This window comes from Poecilia formosa, unplaced genomic scaffold (assembly GCF_000485575.1).
Source record: "Poecilia formosa unplaced genomic scaffold, Poecilia_formosa-5.1.2 Scaffold124, whole genome shotgun sequence".
Taxonomy (NCBI): domain Eukaryota; kingdom Metazoa; phylum Chordata; class Actinopteri; order Cyprinodontiformes; family Poeciliidae; genus Poecilia; species Poecilia formosa.
This window is the reverse complement of record NW_006800063.1, coordinates 929,653-953,652: the sequence shown is the minus strand read 5'-3', so window position 1 is coordinate 953,652 and position 24,000 is coordinate 929,653. Positions and strand designations below refer to the sequence as shown.

Sequence of the window (24,000 nt, the reverse complement as noted above, 5' to 3'; positions counted from 1 at the left end):
ATAACTAGAATCTGCAACTAAAACGTCTGAATTCTTGAACATAAACTCATTGTTTCCAATTATTTTTATAAGTTTAGTAGTGATCTAACGTCTAACTCGCAAAGTCATAGAAGTAAACACAGGCCTTAGTTGGACCCCCTCATGGGACCCCGTACGACCTATTCACAGAACACAACAGCTTTTTGAGGCAGGGCGGCAGTGTGTGTGTGTGTGTGCGTGTGTGTGTGTGTGTGTCTGTGTGTTTATCCGTGAGTGTTTGCGTGTTTGTGTGGCATGGCTGGTCAGAGGAATGCTCTGGCTCACGCCTGGCTGAGCTGTCACAATGGACCAGCTCTTTCACACTGCAGGGAAATTCCAGTCTTATGCAGAGAGGGAGAGCAAAGAAAGAGAAGGAGACGCCGAGGCCAAATGTTTGCAACTGTCTGAAAAATTGTTCTCTGCTAACACAACTGTGTCCTCAAAGTCTTATCCACCTAGTCAGGTTTTTTTTTTTTTTTTTCCCCTCCACTACGAATAAATCCACTTGCCCTCCGGGAGACCTTTGGATTGGAAATCAACGTTTCCGAACCTTTGAAAATTTAGTAGAGTTTAACCTTGTTACGTATGCGTGTGTGTGCGCGTGTTGCTGTGAGTGACTCCATGCTAGTCTGCATGAGGGGGGAAAAAGTGAAAGATCAAAAACAGAGGGAAGGAAATGGGTCTGTTTGGTCAACTCAGTCAGCGCTTTAGCAATGTTACGGCCACTTTAGAGCCCCTAAGGCATTCTCTGCGAGTGAGATAGTGCTCAAAAGTATGTGTGAAACATTGCCGCGCAAGTGCGTACACAATAGTGGGCAAACACACACACACATGTTCGCCGAGGGCGGGCCAGCAGCAGTCAACATTTATCGCTCTGAAACTCTGCTGAGAAGCTAAAGGAACTGTGGGAGAAGTTACACGTAGGAAAAAAAAATTCTGTGGGCACAGGAATAGCAGAAAGATGATTTTTCTTGTGCCTGGATAATCTCAAGTACAAACACACGCATGCACACATCTCTAAGCAGGGGAGGCTTAGCGGCATATTTTGCCTATTATCTAAATGACTACTTTCCACAAACCTACCAATCATGTTTTCTTTTATCTTTTATAGGCTGATTAACTTAACAGGCTTCACAGGCAGTGCTGGGCACAGGCCCTGTGCGTGTGTTTGGCTAGGCTCGTGTTTGTCAGGATGTGTCCTGTTTCAGGTTCTGTTTGGGAATGCCTGTGTGTGCACGTACCTTGCTGAAGAGACTGCATGGCGGCGGTGGGCTGCAGCGGAACCAGGCCCTGTCTCTGGAGGTTGAGGATGTGCTGCTGCTGGAGCTGCTGCATCTGGATCAGCTGCTGCTGGAAGGCCAGCTGCTTACTGCCAAGCTGCTGTTCGACATGGAGGAGAAACGGAGGTCAGGCGAGGCAGGCCGTGCTTCCAAATTGCTCGCAGCGCCTGGCGAAAGCGTTAATAACCTTTCATCCTTTTTATGTTTTGTCGTTTTTGGCTCGCTTAAGTGTAAAAGGCCACCCCCGAAATTAAACTTTGCGGAACTACCTTTCGCTGCGATGGTACATGCAGGACGTTGGGACTTTGTCTCTGCCGGATGTGCATATCCACATGCTGTAACTTGATCAGATTGTAAGCAATTTTCTAATCTTGCCACAGATCTTCAATAAGATTTAGTTCTGGACTTTGGGTCATTCTGACCAGCAGCTCCTTCAGAGTTACTCCGACTCTATTGGCTGCTTATAAGTTATATTCTTCCTGGCCCACCTGCCATTTTTATCAATAGATTTTCTGACGATTGATTAGAACAATGCTTTATGGGATGTTCGAAACTATGGATACTGTTTTGTAACCTCACTCTTACTGACCTTTTTTCGTGGGATTGCTTGGTGTTAATGGTATTCACTAATATTCTCTAACAACCTTCTGATGGATTAATCCAAAACACACCTGTATATATCGACTTTATATAACACAAAACTGAACTTGGTTTACTAATTCGATGACTTCTGCGACTGGTTAATGCATCAGATTAAAATGGGCTGAATACATAGGTCAGCCACACTTTTCAGATTAGCAAATATTTTTCATTCATCGTTTTTCTTCATTGTTAAAGTTATACAATACATCGCATCAGTCTATAACATAAAATCCCAATAAAACGAGCTGAGATTTCCGGTTGTTATGTGAGAAAAGGTGACAATGTGATTTGGGAGTACTTCTTTAAAATCAATGCAAACATTTTTTTGCAGGTAAACGATAAAGTGGGAAATAATATTCTACATCAGGAAACAAAAAAACAAAACAAAAAAAAAACCCGACAAGTCCCACCTCCCTCTTGCCCTCTTTTTCCCAAGCTGACCCTGCACAAGCAAAACCCCTGAGAGAGGTGTACTTTATCTCCCACAGATAACTGGCGGGGCTGAAAAATAAATAAATGCAACTTCTCATTGTGTGTGAAACAGAGTGGCAGCCCAGAACTCTTTGAACAGAGAGGAACTCTCAGGAAGGGCAAATAGGTCATTTCCTCTCAGACTTGGTGCCTGGGGAGGAAAAGTATGGTGGAGGTGTGTTTATGTGTGTCTGTGGGCGAGCTGGAGGTGGGAGGACGACAACCAGCAGCACCATATTCTTTGCATGGATAATTTCATGTCATAAAGGAAACTGCGCAGTTTGATTTGTTGCACATCTGCAGCTTGTTTCAAAGCCAATCTGGGAAATGCTTCCTGCATGTCGACTCCTCTCGCCACAAGCTCGAATGGTTTTGTTTGCAGAGGTGGAATTAAAATAATCTTGTAAAATCCTTGTTAACACAGTGAAACTCGTTCAAGATCCTTTCATTTCGTAACTTATTGCTTTTGATGTTATCATTTAAAGGTAAGCTGATCAATGGTTCTCTGGGTTTTTAATTTATATCAAACATTTTTTTCAGTCATTTTCTATTAACTAAGTCTGTGTGTCATGGCCACGTTTTTTTTTTGTTTGTTTTTTTTTTCCCTGAGTCGGCATTTAAAACAAAGAGCACAAGAGGAAAAAGGAAGCGTCGCCGTTCAAGTTCTTAAAGTAATTAGATGTAGGACAGAAGCGGAATCTGAGAAACACACAATCCACCATTAGTAAATATACCCTGTATATGTTTATTCAGACGAGGACTTGTTTTGTCACCTGCAGAAATCCAAGTCATTTTCCAGCAACAGCACGAATCAAAATCAGTGCTTTAGAAGTCGGAACTGGTTTTAAAAGCAAATTCAGATGACCAAACAACTACATCCCGGGCTCTTTTGCTGGTTACCCCATTAAATGTAGCATAAAGTAAGTTGGAAACAGTCACCTCTTGCAGATGCGAGATGTGTAAAAGTCGTTGTCACGCTGAGACAATTCAATAACTCTGAGCTGATTTACCAGACCCTTCTTGGTTGAAATAAACTGTTGATCAGAAAGTCCAAGCAGATCGTATCCGTTTCATTCCGACATTTCTCTCTCTCCAAGGCCCCTGGCCCTCCCTTTCAAACTTGTCTGTCCATTTTCTCCATCCACCCCCCTTCCTCTCCCCTCCTCTGCCTCTCATTGTCTCCTGAGATATGGCTACGGTTCTTTAAAACACACACACACTGAGAGAGAGAGAGTGTGTGTGTGTGTGCCTGTGCTCTGTTTACATTAGCTGTGGCTGAGTGGCCAAAGCTAGCGCAGTAACAGGCTGTCAATGTGATTTATGAGCACATCACACACTGTCTGAGCCTGCCAGTCACACAGAAGCATACATGTACACGCACACACACACGCACACACACACACGCAGGCAACTGTAGGCGGCCAATCCAAAGACACACACACGCACACACACACACTCACACACGCAAGCACGCATCTTTTTTGTGATGGTCAGAGTCACTTCATTAAGCTGACTCCTGACCAGTCCCAAATGCTCCGGCAACACACAGAACAGCGACTCAGCACGCACATACATCGCTTTTCTTTCAATGCATCACTTCCACAAAGCCTTGAACGTGAAAAAGGAATTGCTGCTCAAAGCGAAAAGGGCAAAAAGTCACAGGCACTGATGTACAAACACTTCCAAAAGTTAGGAGGGAGAACTTTTTTTCCCCTCTTGCTCCTTTCCTCCATATATTTTTGCTCTAGTAGTTTTATATTATTTTCTGGTCACTTAAAGTCACAAAACTCACTTAAGTTTGAAAGAGAAGAAAAAAAACCCACAGAAATGAAAAGCAAATGTTTTTACAGCATCTACAGTGTTTTATTGCTATACATGCCAGCTATTAATTGATTATCGATGCACTGTATGTCAGCAGGTCAGGGCTGCTGGAGAGAGCCATGGTCACATCAGCTACTTGCAGCTCTGGAGGGAGGCATATTCCCCCAGGTGTGTGTGTGTGTGTGTGTGTGCGTGTGTGTGTTTGGCCAGTGAACCATCACGCATCAAGCCTCCCCTCTGTCTGCGTGTACGTGTGGCTGTGTGACCAGTGTTTGCACTTGTCTCATTGTTGCAGGACAAGCAACCTGAAAACTGGGACAGCGGAGGAGCACAGGGGGGAGAACGGAAAAGCAATTCAGACACTCGCTCAACATGCAAGTCGACCACAACTGGTTTGCTTTGGTCACGGCTGAGTCGGTTGCCCGCTGTCAGCGAGGAGCATGTGGGCTGAGGTGGCGGGGTGGGGGCTCTGCCCACTGGGAGAGGAGGAGGACAAATCCAAGGATGTGTCTCCCTGCGCATTTCACAGAAATGTCTCGCAAGCTCTTCCTCGTGAAGTGATTCCCCTGCACCGTTTCTTCTTAATATTGGCATCTTGACATATGAATTGAACATATGAGCAAAACTTCTTTTACCTGACCACAGTTATTATGTCAAATATGTCTACGTGATCCATATTCTACTTCATGTGATCCTCATTGATCACAGCGCTGATTCAATCTGCAAGAGCTTGTGTATTTTTGCATATTGCACCTGTGTGTATTGTGTTTTTCGCCTTTTTTTTTCTGCAACTGAAGAGCTCTACCCTGATCCTGCTGCCATTTTTCTTGAATAAGCCCTAAATTTTTTAAATTTTATTGTTTGCATCTGTAATCTAGAATTTTTTGGTAGGAAACCTGCGACATTATACATGATTTCTAAAGTGGAGGCCCCAAAGGGTCACTTTTAAGTGTATTTATGTTTTAGACAACCCAAGGTTTTAGAGACAGGTCAGTGATTGGAACGCCCACAGTATTTATTTGTATTTATCTTGGTAAAAGTCCAAAGTCCCATCCACAGCTTTGGGACGATTGTATGACATACGCATGGAAGCAGGTGCTTTTATCCAATGGGACCAGAATACAAGTCCTTGGCCTATGTGGTAGACAGTGGCCATTTTCACATCTTTTTAAACACTTTTATTAATACAAAACTACTGTGTTTGCAAAATGTTCATTGTAGTGATACAAAGGGGAACACCGCAGGTAAAAAAATAGCAAGCCACAATTATACACATTTATGACTAACATTTTGCATCGTTAATATGTCACTTTTGTTGGAGTTACCTACTGGCCTGACTTTAGGCAGGAAGCTCTCATCCACAACAAGCTTATGTAATTAAATTCGGGATAAACGTTGTTTCAATGTAATTTCTGTAGCACCTTTCGAGAGAACAGCTAGATATTGTACTGTAGCTGAAAAGGCTCTGTCACCTTTAGCTTCTATGCAAGTTGTAGGGAGAGAGCCGGCCACGCAGATTAGTTGGCGATCAATTGACAACCAAAAGCACTTTCAAATAGCTGCTTCTTCTTGGACCCTTCTTCCAGAGGTAGCATCTAATATTTTGAATTAGAAGCACATGGACGTGGAGCGGACTTCTTTTCGACCTTGAGGCGTTAGCCTGGGGATTCAGACTTGTGTGAGCCCCACAATAACATTAAAACACGAGCACCATACTGTATCTGACCTAAATTCCATACATTAGACTCTTGTCATCTCTTTTTCTTTTTTTTTCTTCTTGGCACTCTCACATGTCAGCCACTTTACTGCATTTAAGAGCACTTCTGCACTTCAGAGTGCGCTTGAACTGAGCGAGAATGTACGCGGCTAAGTTCACCTCTTTTGCCGCCTGCTTCCCGGCTTGCTGCTGCTGCTGCTGCTGTTGCTGCTGCTGCTGCTGCTGCTGCTGCTGTTGCTGCTGCTGCTGAGTCAGAAGCTGGAGATGCAGCTGCTCCTGCTGCTTCTTGTAGTACTCCTGTAACTATGGACAGGTGCAGGGTGGGGGGAGGCGGGTTAAGGAGGAAGAGGGCAGAGGGGTGGAGAAATATGAGGTGAGCGAGTCACAACACAAACTGCAGAAGCCTCAACAATGCCACCAGTACTGAAACGATCCTTCACAGTCAGACAATGTAACCTAAACAGGAGCCTCAAATGGCACAGATGCTTTCAATTCCAGCGCTCTCAGTTGAGGCCACAGCGTATTGTTGTGGCGGTGTGTGGTTTATTGACAAACCATGCGCAACAAGCGAACGCAGACCTGGGAGAAGCTGCTGAGGTACATTGTGCAGCTGTTGGAGTGTGTCAGTGTGATCGTGCATGTCAAGGCAAAGTCCTCCCCACCCGCTTCACCCCCCAGATTATTCTCAGAGATCAAGCTCTGAATGGCAGGAGATGATTGCAGCACAATGCAGGCCGGCAGACAGGGAGCGGGCCAGAAACGCTGGCAAGCTTGTTAGGATAAATGGGGAGAACACAGAGCAGTCGTTTGGAAATATACTCATACCAGCTAAAACTTTTCACATCCCATTACAACCAAAACCTCATTGGTATTTATTGGTAACTTTCAGTCTCTCCACGGATTTTGCCTTGTCCTTGTTCTTCGTGAAGCTGTTTGTTGGCTTATCTTCTCTAACAAACCTCAGAGGCCTTCAGAGAGCAGCTGGATTTACCCTGACATACGGGACAGCTACTTTTTCTTTTAAAGCTGTGAGTCTTTTGTCACAGCAAGAAGTTTGTAGATCAACATTCTTTATTTCCACATAACTGTCGTCCCTTCGTCTGATAAAAATGACATGAGTGGATTTAACGCACATACACACTCTGAAACACAAACACACACGGACAGCGTACTCTGACTGGTCGCAGCTTGTCTGTTTGTTTGGGTTAGTAATCATTAATTTACCCAGGAAGCTCCATTAAGATTACAATCTTCGGCTGAGGAGAGAGGGAAAACTCACTGACCACAGACTTGCGTCTCAGTTTGTGTGAGTGCGCGCGCGTTCTGAGGAGAGCAGGAGGAGGGGAGGTCGTTCTCCCGGGAACAGCTTGTACATGTGTCCATCTGCAGTTTGTCTTTGTTTCATGGTGCATCAAATGTTCAAAGAGGCTTTTCAGCAGAGAATGACTTCACAGCGCAGCAGTTGCTTCGGTCTCTCATTTGTCTGACCTTACGGTGAGCAGACTACACACTGCTACCCATCCATGCCATACATACCCGCTACCATGCAACGCTTTTTTTTTTTAAAAAACAAGGCTGTTTCACATTATCCAGTTTCTCCTTTGCATAATTTACAGCTTTACCCCTGCGACATTCTTCTTTTTTTTTCCCCCCTCTCTTTTTTGTGCTTAATTCATTTTAAATGCAGGAGTCATTCCTTCTTGCTGCTCTTCCTTTTACTTTCCATCTGTCTTTCCTCTCTTTTATCACTCCTTAGGCAGAGTTAATCTCTCTTTTCTGCGTCACTAGCCCTGATCGCCTCCTAATCACACAGACAAATGCATATGCAAGCGCACACACTCACTGGCTAGCAGGCACGCACGCGCACGCACACTCACACTCACACTCACACTCACACTCAACCTCGGCTGCTGAGTGGTGAGTTGAAGGAATAATTAAGTGATAATTACGGTCTTTTAATGATTTGATTCAGTGGCTCTGTACATTAAGTGTATGTGTAAGAGAGGCACTCACCTCTCCAGCCTATTACCATGACCTTGACTTTAGAGAAAAACACAATGAACGAAATGCAAAGCAGCCATAGCATAAGTAAAGGTTTGAGCAAACTTAAAGGTTAACGCACAAACTCGCATCCACAAATCAGCGCCCGTGCAAACACACATCTGCTTTGTAGCAATGGGCTGTAAAACTTACTTACACACTCTCACACAGGGCACTATTGCCATGGGGATATGAAATTTAATGCTTCAGTGACTGATGTGTTGGTTGATTTGTCCTGTGTGTTCATATATGTGTGCGTGTATGTGTGTGTGTGTGTGTGTGTGTGTGTGTGTGTGTGTGTGTGTGTGTGTGTGTGGGTAAAAGTGCCTGATTTGCAGATATACACTAAGTGCGTGGCCCATACTGTGGTTAATTAAGTGGGAGAGCAAAGTTAAACTCGATGGTTTTTATTAGCGTTGCAGTGAGTGAGAGTGCATTATCAACCCCCTTTCATTGCGTCTTCTTTTTCCTTGTTACAGAAAATGAAAAAAAGAAAAAATAGAAAAGGACCAGCGAGGAGGATCTCTGTCATTCTGCATGTCTGTTCCCAGAAAGCCGATGCTTTTTTTTTCACGTTTCCATTGTGATGCACGTTGTCAGATCTTCCCACCACAATTTACAGTTGCCTAAAGCAACCACTTCCTATTAAATCTACAGACTACGCTCCAGTTTTCTAGTCTACCCCTACAACATGCAATTACTCCTGTGTCTCCAAACTGTTAAGAGGCAAATTCACACCCTTTACAGGCCGGCATGTGCGCTTTGCTCATGCAGGTTGGCAGGGATGTGTTGGTGTGGCTAAGTATTTGACAAATCTGCTACAGCTGAAGGGTGTTTATTGAGTAATGTCGACATGGCAACCCCTAATATCAAGGGGCCAGGAATCAGCATGACACACACTCCTGATTCAGTATGACTCATGTTTTGTTGCTCAAAAGCAACAAAACATGAGGTTAAGTACATGCATATTTGCAGGCACATTCTCTAAAAGATAATCTTAATGATTGGTTCAAATCAATATCTTCCTCATCTGCAAAAAAAAAAAAAAAAAAATCCCCAAAGGGGTTTACATTTTTTTTTATGGATTTTTAATAATGTTTAATTTTAAAAATGTAAAAAAAAGAAAATCCCAGACTTAACTTTTCCAAATATAAAATATTATTGTTCATGATGAACAGTTGGCAAGATTGAATAAACACAGAAACTCAAAGCAAAGGAGGAAGTAAGGAAATATATAGAAGGAGTGAAAGAAGAACAAGTGGAGGAAAGGAAAGAAGAAATGACAAGTGGAAAGAAGAACCCAAAAAGAAAGAAACAGAAACACAAGAAAGAAGAAAAGGAAGGACGCATGGAAAGAAAAAGTAGACAAAAGGTATAAAAAAAGAAAGCGAGGAGGGAAGGGAGGAAAGACACAAGGTAGGTAGAAAGGAAAGAATCAAGAAATTACAGAAGGGACAACAAATAATATAGAAAGGAAAGATGGAAGGAAGGACGCAAAGAAATAAAAAAAACACAAGGAAGAAAGAAAAAAAAAAACAATGAAAGATTTTGACAATGTAACAGGCAGTAAAGTATGCTAATAAAATATTCTCCATAATTTTATCATCTTTGTCCATCAATTTGATTTTTTAAAACACCAAAATCAAATTCTAGCCTCATCCAACACTGAAGGATCCTGGGTACAAAAATATGACATTTCATGTCAAATTGAAGTCTGACTTTCACAGTGCTTTTTAGCTGCAGTGTCCGCACATGTCTGGTGAAGTCAGTCTAAAATTTAAGCAATAACCCCTGACATAAAGATAAAGATGACATAGAGTGTCAAACATTAAGTTTGACACTCTATGTCTATATTTGAAAACCTTTGAAGCAAATGAAATAGAGATTCTTAATTCCTGTTGTCTCGTCTCTTTCTTATAACCCTTAAGTTGTGAACCTGCTGGCCTTGTGAATTTACTGTGCTACCCACTTCTCTATTTATAAATTGTGTTTACATTTGAATGTTTATCATAGTGACTCCTGGACATGACGACCGGCAACAATTACAAAAAGAAAACAAGAAAAAACACAAAAACTATTAAAATACTCAAAACATAAAAACAAATCACAAATATCCCGTATACGTATTTTAATAAGAGGGAATGAAAATGATCGACGTGGTTCTGCTAAAGCTGCTCTCAGCTAATAAATCTTTACGAATGTTCTGCAGGTCAAACCACAAATGAGCAGCATAGTGCACATTTCTGTGTCACCAAATCTGAGCTAAACCAAAAAGCACTGAAGGAAGAGAAAGCATGTAGTTTTTACCTGCTGTAGCATGAGAGCCTGTTGCTGCTGCAGCAGGGCCTGGAGCTGAGGGGGGGAAAGGATCTGTTGCATCTGCTGAGGAGTGATCATCTGTGGGCTCATCATGGCCATGGACACGGGAACCTGAAGACAAAACAGGAAAAGAAGACGGCACACGTTAAAAGCGTCATAACACACCTTAATGTTGTCATGTAAAACAAGAGCAACTTAATCAGTCAACAGATGAAGCTTTGTGCGAAGAGACCCAGTCGACAGAAAAAAAAAGAAGAAAAGAAAAAAACCTTGAACATGACTGTGCCCGCAAAGTGAATGCTCAAGTTAAAATAAACAGCCTGCAGTACAAGCTGGTTATGCTGTAGGCTGGCACAGACAGGTAAGTCAGGGTGTGTGTGTGTGTGTGTGTGTGTGTGTGTGTGTGTGTGTGTGTTTGTCTCCTGTTCTCTGTTGTCACTCACTGCGAAGAAAAAAAAAAAAAACAACAAAAAAAACAAACAGGCAGCATCAGATGAAGACAAATAGAGAGACGCGCTAAAACACACCCGTGCTGTTGACATTTTCCAGCACATGGCTGGCACTGTTAAAAACCGTCAATTTCCGTGGCAGCAGCCGGAGATGGAATGACGGATATGCAATCTACCAGTAAAACATAAAATCTTATCTGCTTTTATAAACACATGATTACAGACTGCCGTCGATTCTCTCCCAATCACGGCCGGGCCTGGCTGGGAGGAAGAACGAACAACAAAGTTGGGTATCTGATGAGATGTTCATCTCATCAGATAAAGCTGCAGGCGGCCTAAAGAAGCAGAAAGCGAGGGAGAGACGGTACATAGTCGTCATTTTTGCAGATGTGTTTTGAAAACCTTCCTTAATGCTCTTGCATTGTACACAGAAAATGCACAGAGATGCTAATCTGATTACAAAACACTGCAACTCTGGGGACCGGCTTGCCGTGTAAATCTGAAACCGAGAGAGTGCAAATGCACACACAAACAGAGGAGAAAACACCACAGCAGCAGTTCTGCTGACAAGGCATTTTTGTATTTAATAACTGCTGGAACAACACCAGTTAAAAGAAAATATAAATAATAAGGGGGGATAAAAAGACATGGCGTGAACATATTTACGGAGATGGATTTGAAAGCTGATATTTTTGAAGATCTAAAGTGATTCTCTCACCGTCTGAACATCGGTAAGCTTCCTGTTTTATTGATGAATACTTGAAAAGGAAAAAAAAAACAGTTATCAATCTTTTCAATGAGCGAATCTCTGTCTGTATGCATGTGTGTGCGAGATAAAAACAAAAACAGTTTTACAGAAGAGTTGTCCGGCTCCTCACCACCTGAATGGATGGTGTGGAGAAAGTGAGAGAGGCAGGGAGAGAGGTGAGCTGTCACTGGTAGATTAAATCTACGAAGAACAGGTTTGACTCCGTAAACAAGATAGGCTATAAATACTCGCTATCTGTTACCAGCTGCTCCTCCGTCTTCCTGTTCCACACACTGATAGAGGGGAAATATTACAACATACCAGTGGCTAGCCAGGTTGGTGGTAAACAGTACCTGTACTGAGAAAGGTATGCCATACTTTTTTCAGTTTTCGGATAATAGGGTGAACTTAGACCTGATTTAAACTTCTGACCAGTCCAACGTGTCTCGGTCTCCAGAGTTCTGTCTGAGATGAAATTACACAAATACATGAACTCCAATTACTTATTTTGTGACTTGTAATGGCAAAGAGTTATAATGAGTTTTATTCAGGCACATCACAATAGAGATGACTATATACAAACGGATTGCAGTGAACTGCAAATAATCGATTATTTGCAGTTTAACCTATTTTTTCAGGTTTTTCTGTGGAATGCAACTGCAAATTATTCATGGAAAGCCATCTAGTTGCAGAATTCTTCTTGGTGCATAACTAAAATATTTGAAAGAAGATGCACCATGGGAAGCTGGAATACTTGAAAGCAGTGCTACTTGACATGGATTGGCATTTACTTTTCTTGCTGCTTATTGTCTGTACCCCAAAAAGCAAAAATAAGAAAGCCTGTCGATATTAGCTTCTGCTAAGACAATCTCCATTGTACATATTAATGTATACTAAGGTATATTTGGTGTGTGAACGATGAAAATATTCCTTTATGAGTGTTTCTAGACACTCAAAGTTCTTGGGTATTCGTGGATTTTAACCCCGCCGATAGCGGGTTTCCGCTGTACATGCTTTGCAGATATTTATATATCATTACAAAAAAATACTTTGAAGTGGCATCTTGACAAAATGTGCAAAAGTCAGAGGGGCTCTGACTCTGTTTACAAGCGACTGTACTGTATGATTGTGCAGAAGAGCAAGAGTTTCTGTTTGAGAAGTGGATGTAAAGCGGGGTGAGTCAGACGACCCTTTGGCGTCGTGGCAGTTGGTAAGGAAATAGGCGAGTTAGATGGGGGGGAGGGTGGATGAGAGGGGGGGGGGGGGGGGGGGGAGATCAGCGAGTAAGATGGGGGTGGTGATGGGTGCCGCCTGGCGTCATGCCAGCTTGCCCCCGCCGCCGGGCCTTGTCAGTCTAGGCTGCCAAATGAAAAGCTGTAATTAATTGCTCTTGTGCATCCCATTCTTCCTCACCGACTACTCATACATTCTATTTTATACACACCGCCATTGACATTTTCAAGTCACAGGCGTAATAATTACTGGAGTTATAGCACCTTTCTGTGTGCTGGATTACACTGCGATGCCGGAACCGCATGTGCGGGCCTCCGTGCGTGTGTGTGTGTGTGTGTGTGTGTGTGTGTGTGTGGTAGGCTGAATGTTGAGTAGTTAAGGTTTGACGCCATTAATTGCCCCTATAATCTAATATCACAAAGCGTTGTGATTATGGGGCATGCGTTGCCACCGCCATACGACACCGCCAGCCTCAGAGCCCCGGCGCAAAACAAAAGCCTCGCCATTAGCGATTTGACGGGCCAGGACAAAAGCGCCTCACAATGCAGAATTATATTTTCATTCGGCTTTGTCTCTCCTGGTGAATGATTTCTCCCCTTTCATTGGACTGTGAATAGGGAGAGTCTGAAAAGCCGGGTGATTTGAAGTCAGCCATTTATTAAATGCATTTAATTTTTTTCTCCCCCCGCTGTCGTCCATTTTTTTTTTTTTTTTCATGTTGCATGTTAATTTAAAAGAGAGAGATGCGTGGTAGATTAGTGGGAAGAGGGAGGCGAGGTGGGGGGGAGGGAGGTGGTTGCGAGCAGGGATAGGACAGGAAAGACAAGGACGTAGCGAGGAAGGAGGAAGTATTGAGAAATAATGGTTGGAAGATAAGGCAAGTGTTTGAGCTGTCAAGCAGAAATAACCGAGAAGGTTTCTAGAAAGAGCAGAATGGAGACGAGAGTCTCAACAGGCATCCGCATGCTGACACACAGGTGAGACGTCACAATCCCCTGGTCTTACTGCATCTTATTTAGTCCAATCACTAGTAACAGAAAAAAGTAAAAGAGTAAAAAGTCACTTATATCATTAACAATGCAAGAAAAAGTCACAAGCAGTCGAACGGTGCACACATGCACACAGGCAGACTCACACTTCAGAGGGGTCAGTAGCTGACAGAGGTTAACCCCTGCCATGGATGGAGGGAGCTGCGAGGAGAAGGAGGGAGGAGAAGAGAAAGCAGGAGACAGCCCTGTCGTTTACAGAGAGCGGAGGAGTAATTAGAGGGGTTGTTTGAAGAGGGAGTTTAACTGATTAACAAAGGCAGGGAGAGGGAGCCGGGGAGAGCCCAGGAAGATGGGAAGGAGGAGGAAGAGAAAGGCATGAAGTCCCAGAGGAGAGAAGAGAGAGAAATCGGGGGAATGTAACTTGCATTTCAATGAGGTCTCATCCCTCTCTCCTCTCCTCCCTTGATGACTTTTCATCGTAGCTGGGAGGGAAGCCTTTTGCCACTCAGGAGAGAGAAGAGGGATTGCTGTCTGATATCAAACCAGCAAGCAAACACGACAAACAGGCCAAAATGTCTGCATAATCACTGAAAATTAACAAAGAGCTCTGCACCTGCCAGTAAATACTGATTAGGGTCGTTTCTTTATGAATGACAATGAAAAAAAAAAAAAAAACACTTTTTAGGGGCGTAGGGTTTATTAATCCACCAACATCTAATTAGCATTAAAAAGCAGGTAAATTGCAGCAGGTTACTTTTTTTTTATTTCCTCAAATTATGACCAATCGGAGTGAGACGTAGCAATGATTCCAGCTGAACAAAAACTAAACAGATGTTGGTTCATCCCTGTAATATGCAACACGTACGAGAGAGCGGGTGACTGGAGGAGGTCTCAGTCTGAAGCCTTTCTGCCCACCAGACGCCACGTTCTTTCACAAACGCAAAGGAGCTCTTTCAAAGCAATATTAATGTTTCGAAGCGGCCCACCCCAGAGTCCTGACCTGAATCTTACCGAGAAAGATAAATATTAGGGTGAAGGCAATGTGATGGAGCTCATCATCAAAAATAAATAAGCAAAATTCCTGAAGAAATACGCTAAACGCTTCTTGGAAAAATAATTTCATTAATTACCGAGAATAGTACAAATACGTTTCTCATATATTTTTTTTAAGTAAGAAAAGATCAAATTTAGATCAAAAATATCTTATTTATTTAGAAAAAAGGGGAGCTGAGGAAAAAAATTATTATTTTTATTATTTTTTTTTTACTGTAAGTTTGCTCTATGTTCTTGCAACCACTCGATCAGGGGGTGATCAACTGCAGTCGGGTGGCATGTTGAAAACATCTTGAGGATTGGAATAGGCCATTCCTATCGTAGGTGATGCATATACATAAATGTAACTTTCTTGGAAGGATGACGGCCTCATAAATTCACTTCTTCAGGTAATTGCTCCACAGCAAGAAGCCAGTATCGTGTGTGTGTGTGTGCGTGTGTGTGTGTGGGCAGAGAATGGTGAGAAGAGAGGAAGCTATAATCAGAATCTAAACAGGCTCTCGGTTTAAATGATGCAGCCTCTGCCTCTGGGGTCTGTGGGGACACACATGAGAGAGAAATAATTGAAAAAATGACAAGGAGGGAGCGGGAGGAAGAGAGAGGCTGACACGGTCCTCCTCCTCACCCCCTACCTTGGAAGGAGCAAACCCCAGCACTGTTTATCCTTGTCACTAAGCATTACCACCTCACACTGGAAGTGACTGACTTCCCAACAACCTTACTGTCATAGACACACTAAAACACATGCACACACAACTTCGAGTGCATCAAGACAGGTTTGTTTACTGAAGAGACGGGGTGCGGGAGGCAGGGGGCGGGGGGTAGCATAAACTTCACCTAAAGGCAGCAAACATATCAAAGCTTTTTTTTTTTTTTCTTGTTTTTTTTCTTGTATTGGTAAAAAAATCTGACAGCTTATCAGCAGAAAGCGAGTAAAAGGCTGCACAGATGTGCCATCTGTTTGGCGTATCGCACGCTGACTCAGTGTGTGCTTGCAGTGTGCGGCTCTTTGACGTGTAAATGATCCTTTTCTCGGTTGAGGATTTGTTTGTTCGACAGCCATCATCGCTATCGGCGCCTTCGTCTGCGTCCCTGCAGGTAAACAGGCTGTCCGTGCTCATCACGCAGAGAAATAAAAGCGGAGAAGACGGGATTAAGAGGGGAAAACGGAGAGAGGCCAACGAGAAAAAAGAAAAAAAAAAAACATTCAAGTGAAAACTAGACAGCGGAGGAGTTTCCACTGTGCTTGAGAAGGGGTGTTTGGAGCTTCAGGCCAAAGGTAAAAAAAAAAAAAAAAAAAAAAAAAGAAAAAAAAAAAGGGCCCCATTGTTTGCAATAAGCACCCTTCCTCTTGCTAATCTGAAGCAGGGCCAGGGGCCACATCACTCCCGGGGAAACTGATGAACGAAGGCAGGTGAGGTTGCTGATAATATGGGGATCCTACAGCGTCAGTTCCCAAATCTTTTTTATGCTGAGTCATGTTTCTGTCTGAGGCGATGAACATCTGAGCAGCAAATAAAACCATCGCATTGTGTTATTAGGTATTTGAGGAACATAATAATAAATTGACTATGATGAATGTACAAAAAAGGCTTGTCAGCTATTTATTAGTAATTTACTCATACTTGGCAAAACTCTGCAAAGACGGGTTGTACCAGGCTCCTAAGTACAACAGTGAACCAGGGGGTCAGCTTGGACTTTGACTCTGATATATATATATATATATATATATATATATATATATATATATATATACACACACACATACACACACATGGCAAGAAACACAGCTCTTTCCGACAGGGCGACGGATAAGGAAAAAGAACAGGAAAAAAAAACTTCGGAGGGGACGGTGAAAGGCCAGCAAGTTCAAGTGGATAATCCCCCCTCCCCTGCTCATCCTCCTCCTCCTCTTCTTCCTCCTCCTCCTCCGCTGCCTCCCTCCATCTAACGCCCCAGTGCTTCAGAATAAAAATGACAACACGTTTTCAGAGCCCGTGGACCTGCACACAGCCAGGGCACTTCATTGGGAAGTGTGAGGCCGTTATTGACCATATTTCATTACTGATTTCACTCATGTTTCAAATCTCAAAATAAGACTTTCACGCTCGAGTGGCCAGACCCAAACCTTTCCTCTCCAGCCTGTCTGTCCAGCCCTCAGTCCGGAGCCGAACCCAATTCACAGGGGACTCAGCCTCCTCCCATGCACCCTTCACAAACTGTCAGGATCCCATACTACACTCCCAACACACGCAGCAGCAGCAGCAGCAGCAGCAACGGCTCCCTCCACATCAAATCAGAGAAACTGCCAGCTAAGCACTTTCATTAAGCGGACAAAAGGAGAGCTTTGGGAAAAATACTCTGAAAGGAAATAAAAAAAAAAAAATAAACAAAAAAAACAGAACAAGAGCATGAACTGTTTTAGTCCCATGGACTCTGGAGAACTACAAACTTCTTCCTCCACATTGCTTTATTGATTACTCAGAAGGTTTTGAACTCTGCCACTCTATATCTAAACTGAGCGAAACTTTGTTTTCACTCAGTTTCGCTAACGAAACTGAGTGAAAACAAATCTGAAAATTTAGCTCGCAGATTAATATTCGTTTGAAAAAATAAAAAAAATACTTGCATTTTAAGAAAGGCAGGACTTTGTTTCCTCCCTCCGTGTGCCTCCTCCTCTCCCTCCGTCCCATTGGGCTGGTGTAAGCCCTCTCCAGAGAGCAGGGAGCCAAGCTAATTAACATAAGCCTAATGAGCCTTTTAATTTTTTTTTTTTCTAATTAAACGAGCTCCTCAATAATACATGAAAACAGGACACCGCGCTATTCAATTACTGACGTATGGGCCACGGCCAAGCGCGTGCCTTAATCTCTATGTGTGCACGCCAAGTGCCAGCTTGTTAAGTGTGCCAAGCATGTGTCTGCCAAGTGGCGCATATGTGTCGGCTTGCGAGAGTGTGTCTATTGTGGGGAATATGTGACAGGTCGTACATATCATGCTGGGTAATCCACAAAATGCCCCTCTGCCAGCCAGCCATGAGCCCACGAATTCTCTCAGCAGCAATCATGCCACACGCAGTCAGGGCAACCGTGGTCAATTATAGCCAACATCGGGGACAAACATGAATCTAAAGTGTGAAATTGTCTAAGTTCTGCAGAGGGATGTCTCTTTGTGGACTCGTAAACAAAATGAAGAGGAGGAATCATACTGCTTCAGCGCTTTCCTGTGTTTAACTTAGAAGAGAGTAAATACAGGCAATGCCAACTACTTCTTGAGAATTTCTTACTTTTTTTTTCTTTTTTTTTTAATCGCTCTTCTTACCACCCTTACAAATATTGCTTTGAGCTTCTTCACAACTTTACCCCGTGTCCCTCGGTCTTCATGATGCTGTTTGTTCACAAATAATCGCTAACGATCCTCCGAGGCATCCACAGTACAGCCGCTTCCGAAAAACAAGTTATTTTTAGTAAATGTGGCAGGAATTCGTCAGGACACGACGTTATTTTTCTGCAAGTGATCGTCTACCTTTTGTGCGACTGTCGAATTTCTCCTGAACATCACCTGTGACAATAAAAGACACACACACACACACACTCGCACATGTGTGCGCTCGCAAAGTAGACTGATACCATCTCTCGCAGTCAGCCAAACCTTCTCTGAGCAACCAATCATATAGAAGATACAATCTCAGAGTTTCTTTTGCTCTGCGCTCAGATCCTCCCCTCTATTATGAAAAAAAGAAAAGAAATATGATTTCGGAGAGTGGTGGGGGGTTGAGGGTGGGCAGGCAGTAGTAGGCGGGTGCCTGTCAGCGCAGATGGAGGTTTCTCCGGAGAAGTCGAGACACGAAAAAAAGAAAGTCTTCCTGCTCGCCCTGTCTGTCTCTCCCGTTTTCCCTCAGAGAGAAGGAGAAAAAAAAAAAATCTAATTATCGAGCTCCTAAAGATCTCATTATTGGCTGAGGCTCATTTGCATGTGTGAGAGCCGCGCAGCAGGAGCCAACCTGGGGACGGCCATTTTGAACCAGATGTGTGCCGCTATGCGGTGGCTTACTGTCACCTTAAGAAGTGACCACATTAAATGTCCGCTTCACTCGAACTTATGCTCACTCGCCGCTTTTTCTGTTGCAAATGCAATTTAAATGTGATCATTGGTCCTGAAATGGCAGTAATTAACAATGTGTCTACCTTTTAGCAGCGAGGTTTACATTGTAGTCTGATAATTGCCTGACTGTGACTTTCATCTCTACACAAATTTTTGATCAGTAAACAAACCGGTCTTCTGTGAAAATATGTCAACGAAGAAGCCCAAAAGTTGCAAAGAAACTTTATATAGAGGGACGATGGTTTGTTCCCTCAGGCTACCACAACAGGGAGTTACCAAGCTGAAGGTACCGCAGCAAAACCGCTGTATTTTATCATTTTAAATAATTCTTGTCCATCTGTTATAGTACTTTTTATATATTAAAAAAATGCAGTCTAAAAAAAAAAAAAACTAAAACAAAGTTTAGGTTAGGTTAGACTTACAGGGAATCCACAAAGGGACAGCTGATATGTTAACCATGCTAACTGTGCTAAATGCTACTGAGGGTGCCAAGTACAGCTTAAAATGCCATCTCTGTAAGCATTCCGTTGTTGTTTTGCAATCATGAAGCCCCTAAAATTGGGGAAATTGTGTATAACTGCAGAGGTGTGCAATCCTGACTGCTCACTCTCATACAAAAAGTTAATTGTGGACCAATCGAGTCACAAAAACTGCTCATGGCTCATCATAGCTGCAATAAACAAATTACGGATTTAATAAACTAACATATAAGAGTTAATCTGAGTTATTGACATTAAATTGTCCACAAAATCTTTGATTTGTTGTTGTAACTGGCACATATCATACAACAACCCACTTAATTAGCCACTAAATATAACATCGCACCTGGGGATAATGCTGACCTTTGACCTTTTCCATGAACTTTCTTTCTGAAGGATGAAATCCAGGCCCAGAGCCTGGTAAGGCTTTTAAATTGTTATATTTTAAAACTACAGGTGCAAAGGAACTCATTTAAAACCATTTCAATGTGCCCAAGAGAAACACAAAACAAACATCAAAGTCACTTAAAAACACTCGGTGAATTTGCATTTGTGTTTGGATTTCTGCACTGTAAGGGTCCAGTCGCAAACACACACTCACTTGCATGTAGATCCAACTGTGTCTGGGTGTTTATGTTGGTAGGATGCGAGCTGACAGCTCAGACAACAGAGACGTTGCATGAATGCCCTGCGAGTGCAGGGAGGCTCTGCAGGTCAGACAGCAACAAACAGGACAAACAAGACAGAGACGGAGAGAGTGGAGGCGGCGTGGAGCTGCATCTGTACGTGTGTGTGTGTGTGTGTGTGCGTGTGTGTGTGTGTGTGTGGGAGAAACGAGGACGAGGGGGAAGGTTGAACTTCTTTCATGTAGAAGACGTGCCTATGAAGCAGGTCAACCAAATGCATGTTTGACCTGCATTCAGTCCTATTTGTGTGTAAATGCTTCCGCGTTGACACATCACAGTTCTTTCCAAGATCTAATCTTAAGAGGAACTGTTCACAGCAGGGGGCATCCTTATTCTATTGGTGATTTATTGTATGATTACTTTTTTTGGTAATTAAAGACGATGTCATAAAGCAAGTTTTAAAAGCTATTTAACAGTAACAATGAGGAATATTTTATCCAGTGTACAACCGATTTAAGGACCAGTTCTGATTCACGATGAACTGGTGAAACCCAGATTTTAATCATGCTTCATGTTAAACATGTTTGTCAGTAGGAAGTACTATGATGTGTTGATTCTGCTGTCTGTTTGTTAAGTGGCATAATAATGCAACAGCCCGACTGCCCAACACACCTATTGCCCCACTCTCTTTATGCGAAGTCCAGTTAAAAAAGGAAGGAAAACAAACTCCCCATTCTGCATGCAATCGTTCAACTGTAAAAATGTAAAGAAAAACACATTTGGTATACACTGCAGAGCTTGTGTCCCGCTCGCTATTAAAACCTGCTCAAGTGTATTTCAGTAGGGATCCTGCACTCCGGCTAACCTCACTTTCTCTTCTTTCTGTGGTATTCAGCTCTGAAAACAACTCGCTACCCAGAAACTACAAAGGCCTCATTCAGTCAAACTAACACACATGCACAGACACACAGAGAGAGAGAGAGAGAGAGAGAGAGAGAGAAAGAGAGAGAGAGAGTGGGATAAAGATACATGGAGGCAGCATAAGAAAGGAAAAAAACAAGAGAACATGGTCCTGTATTAATCTGTGAAAGTGACATGAAAAGGTTGGTTGAAAAACGACGATGCAGCTGCCAATAAACGTGTCCCTGAAGGGGACGGAGCAACTCTCGGGATGCTCGTCCATGTGTGTGAGCTCAGACCTGCACGGGGCTCTGCTTGACCTCGTTGCTGCCAGGGGAGTTGAGACCAGAGGCCTGCTGGAGGAGGAACTGTCTGGCTGCCTGGAGTGCCTACAGGAGACAGGAAAAAGGAAAAATGAGAATCATGCACGCAGTTCCTTTAACAAATATATGTTTCTTTACAGGAAGGAGGTCCCCCATGCGCTGCTTTACATTAGCATAATGTGAAGCGATTATATTAAAACTTAGCAAAAATAATTAGTTCTTACTCTTTTACATTTTCTGCTATTAGAACCACAAACTTTCACTGTATCTTAACAAACCAAAATTCAATAGAGCATAAGCTTTCATTTTTTTTAACAAATGCAAATTGGACAAAAAAAAAAGAAAAAAGTGCGTTTGGATCCAGGCCCAATGTGTGATACTTTGTAGAAACACTTTTCTCTGGTGTCCCTCGTGTCCATTTCTAAGCCTTTTGCAGCTTCTAGCTGGTTTTTCTATAGATCCATCCATTTTCCCATTAACACTAACCAGCGTTGTTGACACTGATGGTTGTCCTGTCAAGTGGACGGTCACGTAGTGATTCTGCAGTTGTCCCCTACTATGTATTCTCACCTTCAGATCATGGACAGACCATCGCTCTGTGAGACTTCAAAACTTGTGATATTGTTTTATAACTTAACTTTGTTTTAAACTTCTCCAGAACTTTATCTGTGACCTGTCTGTTGTATTTCTATGATGCTACTTAATGGTCTCGAATGATCCTTGGAGCCCTTCGTAGAACATCGATTAAACTAAGATTAAATTGCACACAGGTGGGCTCTACTAATTTTGTCATTTCTAAGTAGAGTTGTTCAAACTTTCATTTAGGGGTGTCAGAGCAAAAGGGTTCAAATAAAAATGCATGCCGGATTTTGTAGATCTTTCTTTTGTTGTGAAAGAAATGTTTTCTTTGCACTTTACAGTCATATGCTAGTTTGTGCAGATCTAAACACATAAAAAACAAAGTGAATTCCGAGGTTAGAACTCAATGTTAAAAAGCATAAGTACTTTTGTGAGCCATAGTGAGTAAATATGTCTGTCTGACTTGCTTTAGAGTGCGAATATGAGGCTGCCTGTGTCTAAATGTATTACCTTTAAAATCTCCTGATTCCCAACTGCCTTGCTCTTTGTTTCTCTACCCATCCTCCCTGGTTTACTCCACTTTCCACAACCCTTTTCCTCTCCCTTGCGCCCTTCTCAGAGGCCAGAGCAAACTGGCTTCTTCACATCCTCCGAGACAGAAGTGTGTCACTCCGTTTCTATGCACGCGCCCTGAACTGTGTTTGTGTGTTGTCACAGTGATGCAAGGAACTGCTTGCCCTGATGAGACCCGAAAGAGCCGTGACTAACCACCACCCACCTCTCTTCGTTTTTCCTCCTCCTTTTCCTGCTTCCCCCCACTCCGTCTGCCCTGCAGTCCTGTCCATCTACACACCAGTGACACCATCACTCACCGGCTCCATTTCCAGCCCTTCACTCTGCCCCTGGGTGTTGCCAATTCATCCCCACCAATACTGCAAACTAAGCCATTTCTCCTACTTTCTAAGCACATCCTTTTCTCTCCCCAGCCGCTGTATTTTGTGCCTTTCCTGTCTCCATTGTGACAACTCCGCCTCGCAGCGTTAAAGAGTTAACTTCTCCAGCATTAGCACCAAAAGAGAAAGTAGCTTTTAATTTTTTATTTTTTTTTTTGGCTGGAATGTTTAACCAGCCCCGAAAACAAAATAAGAAAACACCCAGTTCATAACACAAGAGCTGCCTTGCACGTACAGTAAGCGCACACACGGACATGCAAGCGCAACCTCATGACGGAGGGTTAGCGAGGGGAGACAGCAGGATGCACATTTGCTTCCTCTGACTCAAAAGGGAAAGGTTCCTTAGTAAATATTGATTTATGAAAGTCCCTGTGTGTGTGTGTGTGTGTGTGTATGCGTGTGTGTGTCTGTGCAAATTAACGGCCAGATTGAGGGACAGTCTATACAAAAGCTCTTACTCAACCACTCAGTAGAAGAAATCTGTCTCATTTCACAACTATAGGGAACAGTAACAAAATGCAACACAGATTGTACAGCACGGCTTATTGAACAAGTGGTCGAATTAGAAACTCGGGTACATTAAGTAATGTTTAACTAGAAAACAAAGCATAAGGAGAGATTAGACTGTCAGGAAAAAGTTAGAGAGAGAGAGAGAAAGAGAGAGAGAGAGACAGAGAGAGACGTTCTCTGTGCAGCCAGAGTGATGAAAACCATCTGTAGCGAACACACTTGCTACTTTCGCCGAGACCTTAATTAAAACACACACATGGACGTGCCGCTACTCTCTCCCATACACACACATGAATTTTAACACTTTACCAAAAAAAATAAAAAAATAAAAAAAATCCCAGGAACACTACCCCTCCCTTTTACTGGTTTGACCTCAGCATTAAATCAGGCACAAACATACGCACACGTACACACAGACAAACACAACCGCCCAGTTTGTTGGCATGTGGTGTGAATTACTCCTCGAACACCCTGTCTGCCCGAGAGCCAGTCTGCGTGTGTGTGTGTGTGTGTGTGTGTGCGTGTGTGTGTGTGAATGAGTGTATGTTGGCAGGAGTTGAGTAGGCCTGTCTGGCAACAATAAGGGACAATTCCACCCAAATTACCACCCTGATTACCACTATATTAAAGAGCCATTTATGGCTTTCATAAACGCTACGACCAAGCAGAGGTGATGCCTGTCTCCTCTCCTGTGCCTGTATCAATGAATGTGTGTGTGTGTGTGTGTATATATATATATATATATA

The 24,000-nt window shown here is 42.9% G+C and overlaps 1 protein-coding gene across 1 annotated transcript in view; it reads right to left on the bottom strand.

The window, feature by feature from the left end:
* Positions 1 to 24,000, bottom strand: part of foxp4 (forkhead box P4) — a 110,489-nt gene that overhangs the window by 22,033 nt on the left and 64,456 nt on the right. The window contains exons 3-6 of the mRNA XM_016675995.1: positions 21,189 to 21,278; positions 10,297 to 10,419; positions 6,109 to 6,252; positions 1,260 to 1,398 (exon numbers count right to left, since the gene is read on the bottom strand). Coding sequence (XP_016531481.1) covers positions 1,260 to 1,398; positions 6,109 to 6,252; positions 10,297 to 10,419; positions 21,189 to 21,278 — 496 coding nt within the window. The remainder of the gene's footprint in view (positions 1 to 1,259; positions 1,399 to 6,108; positions 6,253 to 10,296; positions 10,420 to 21,188; positions 21,279 to 24,000) is intronic.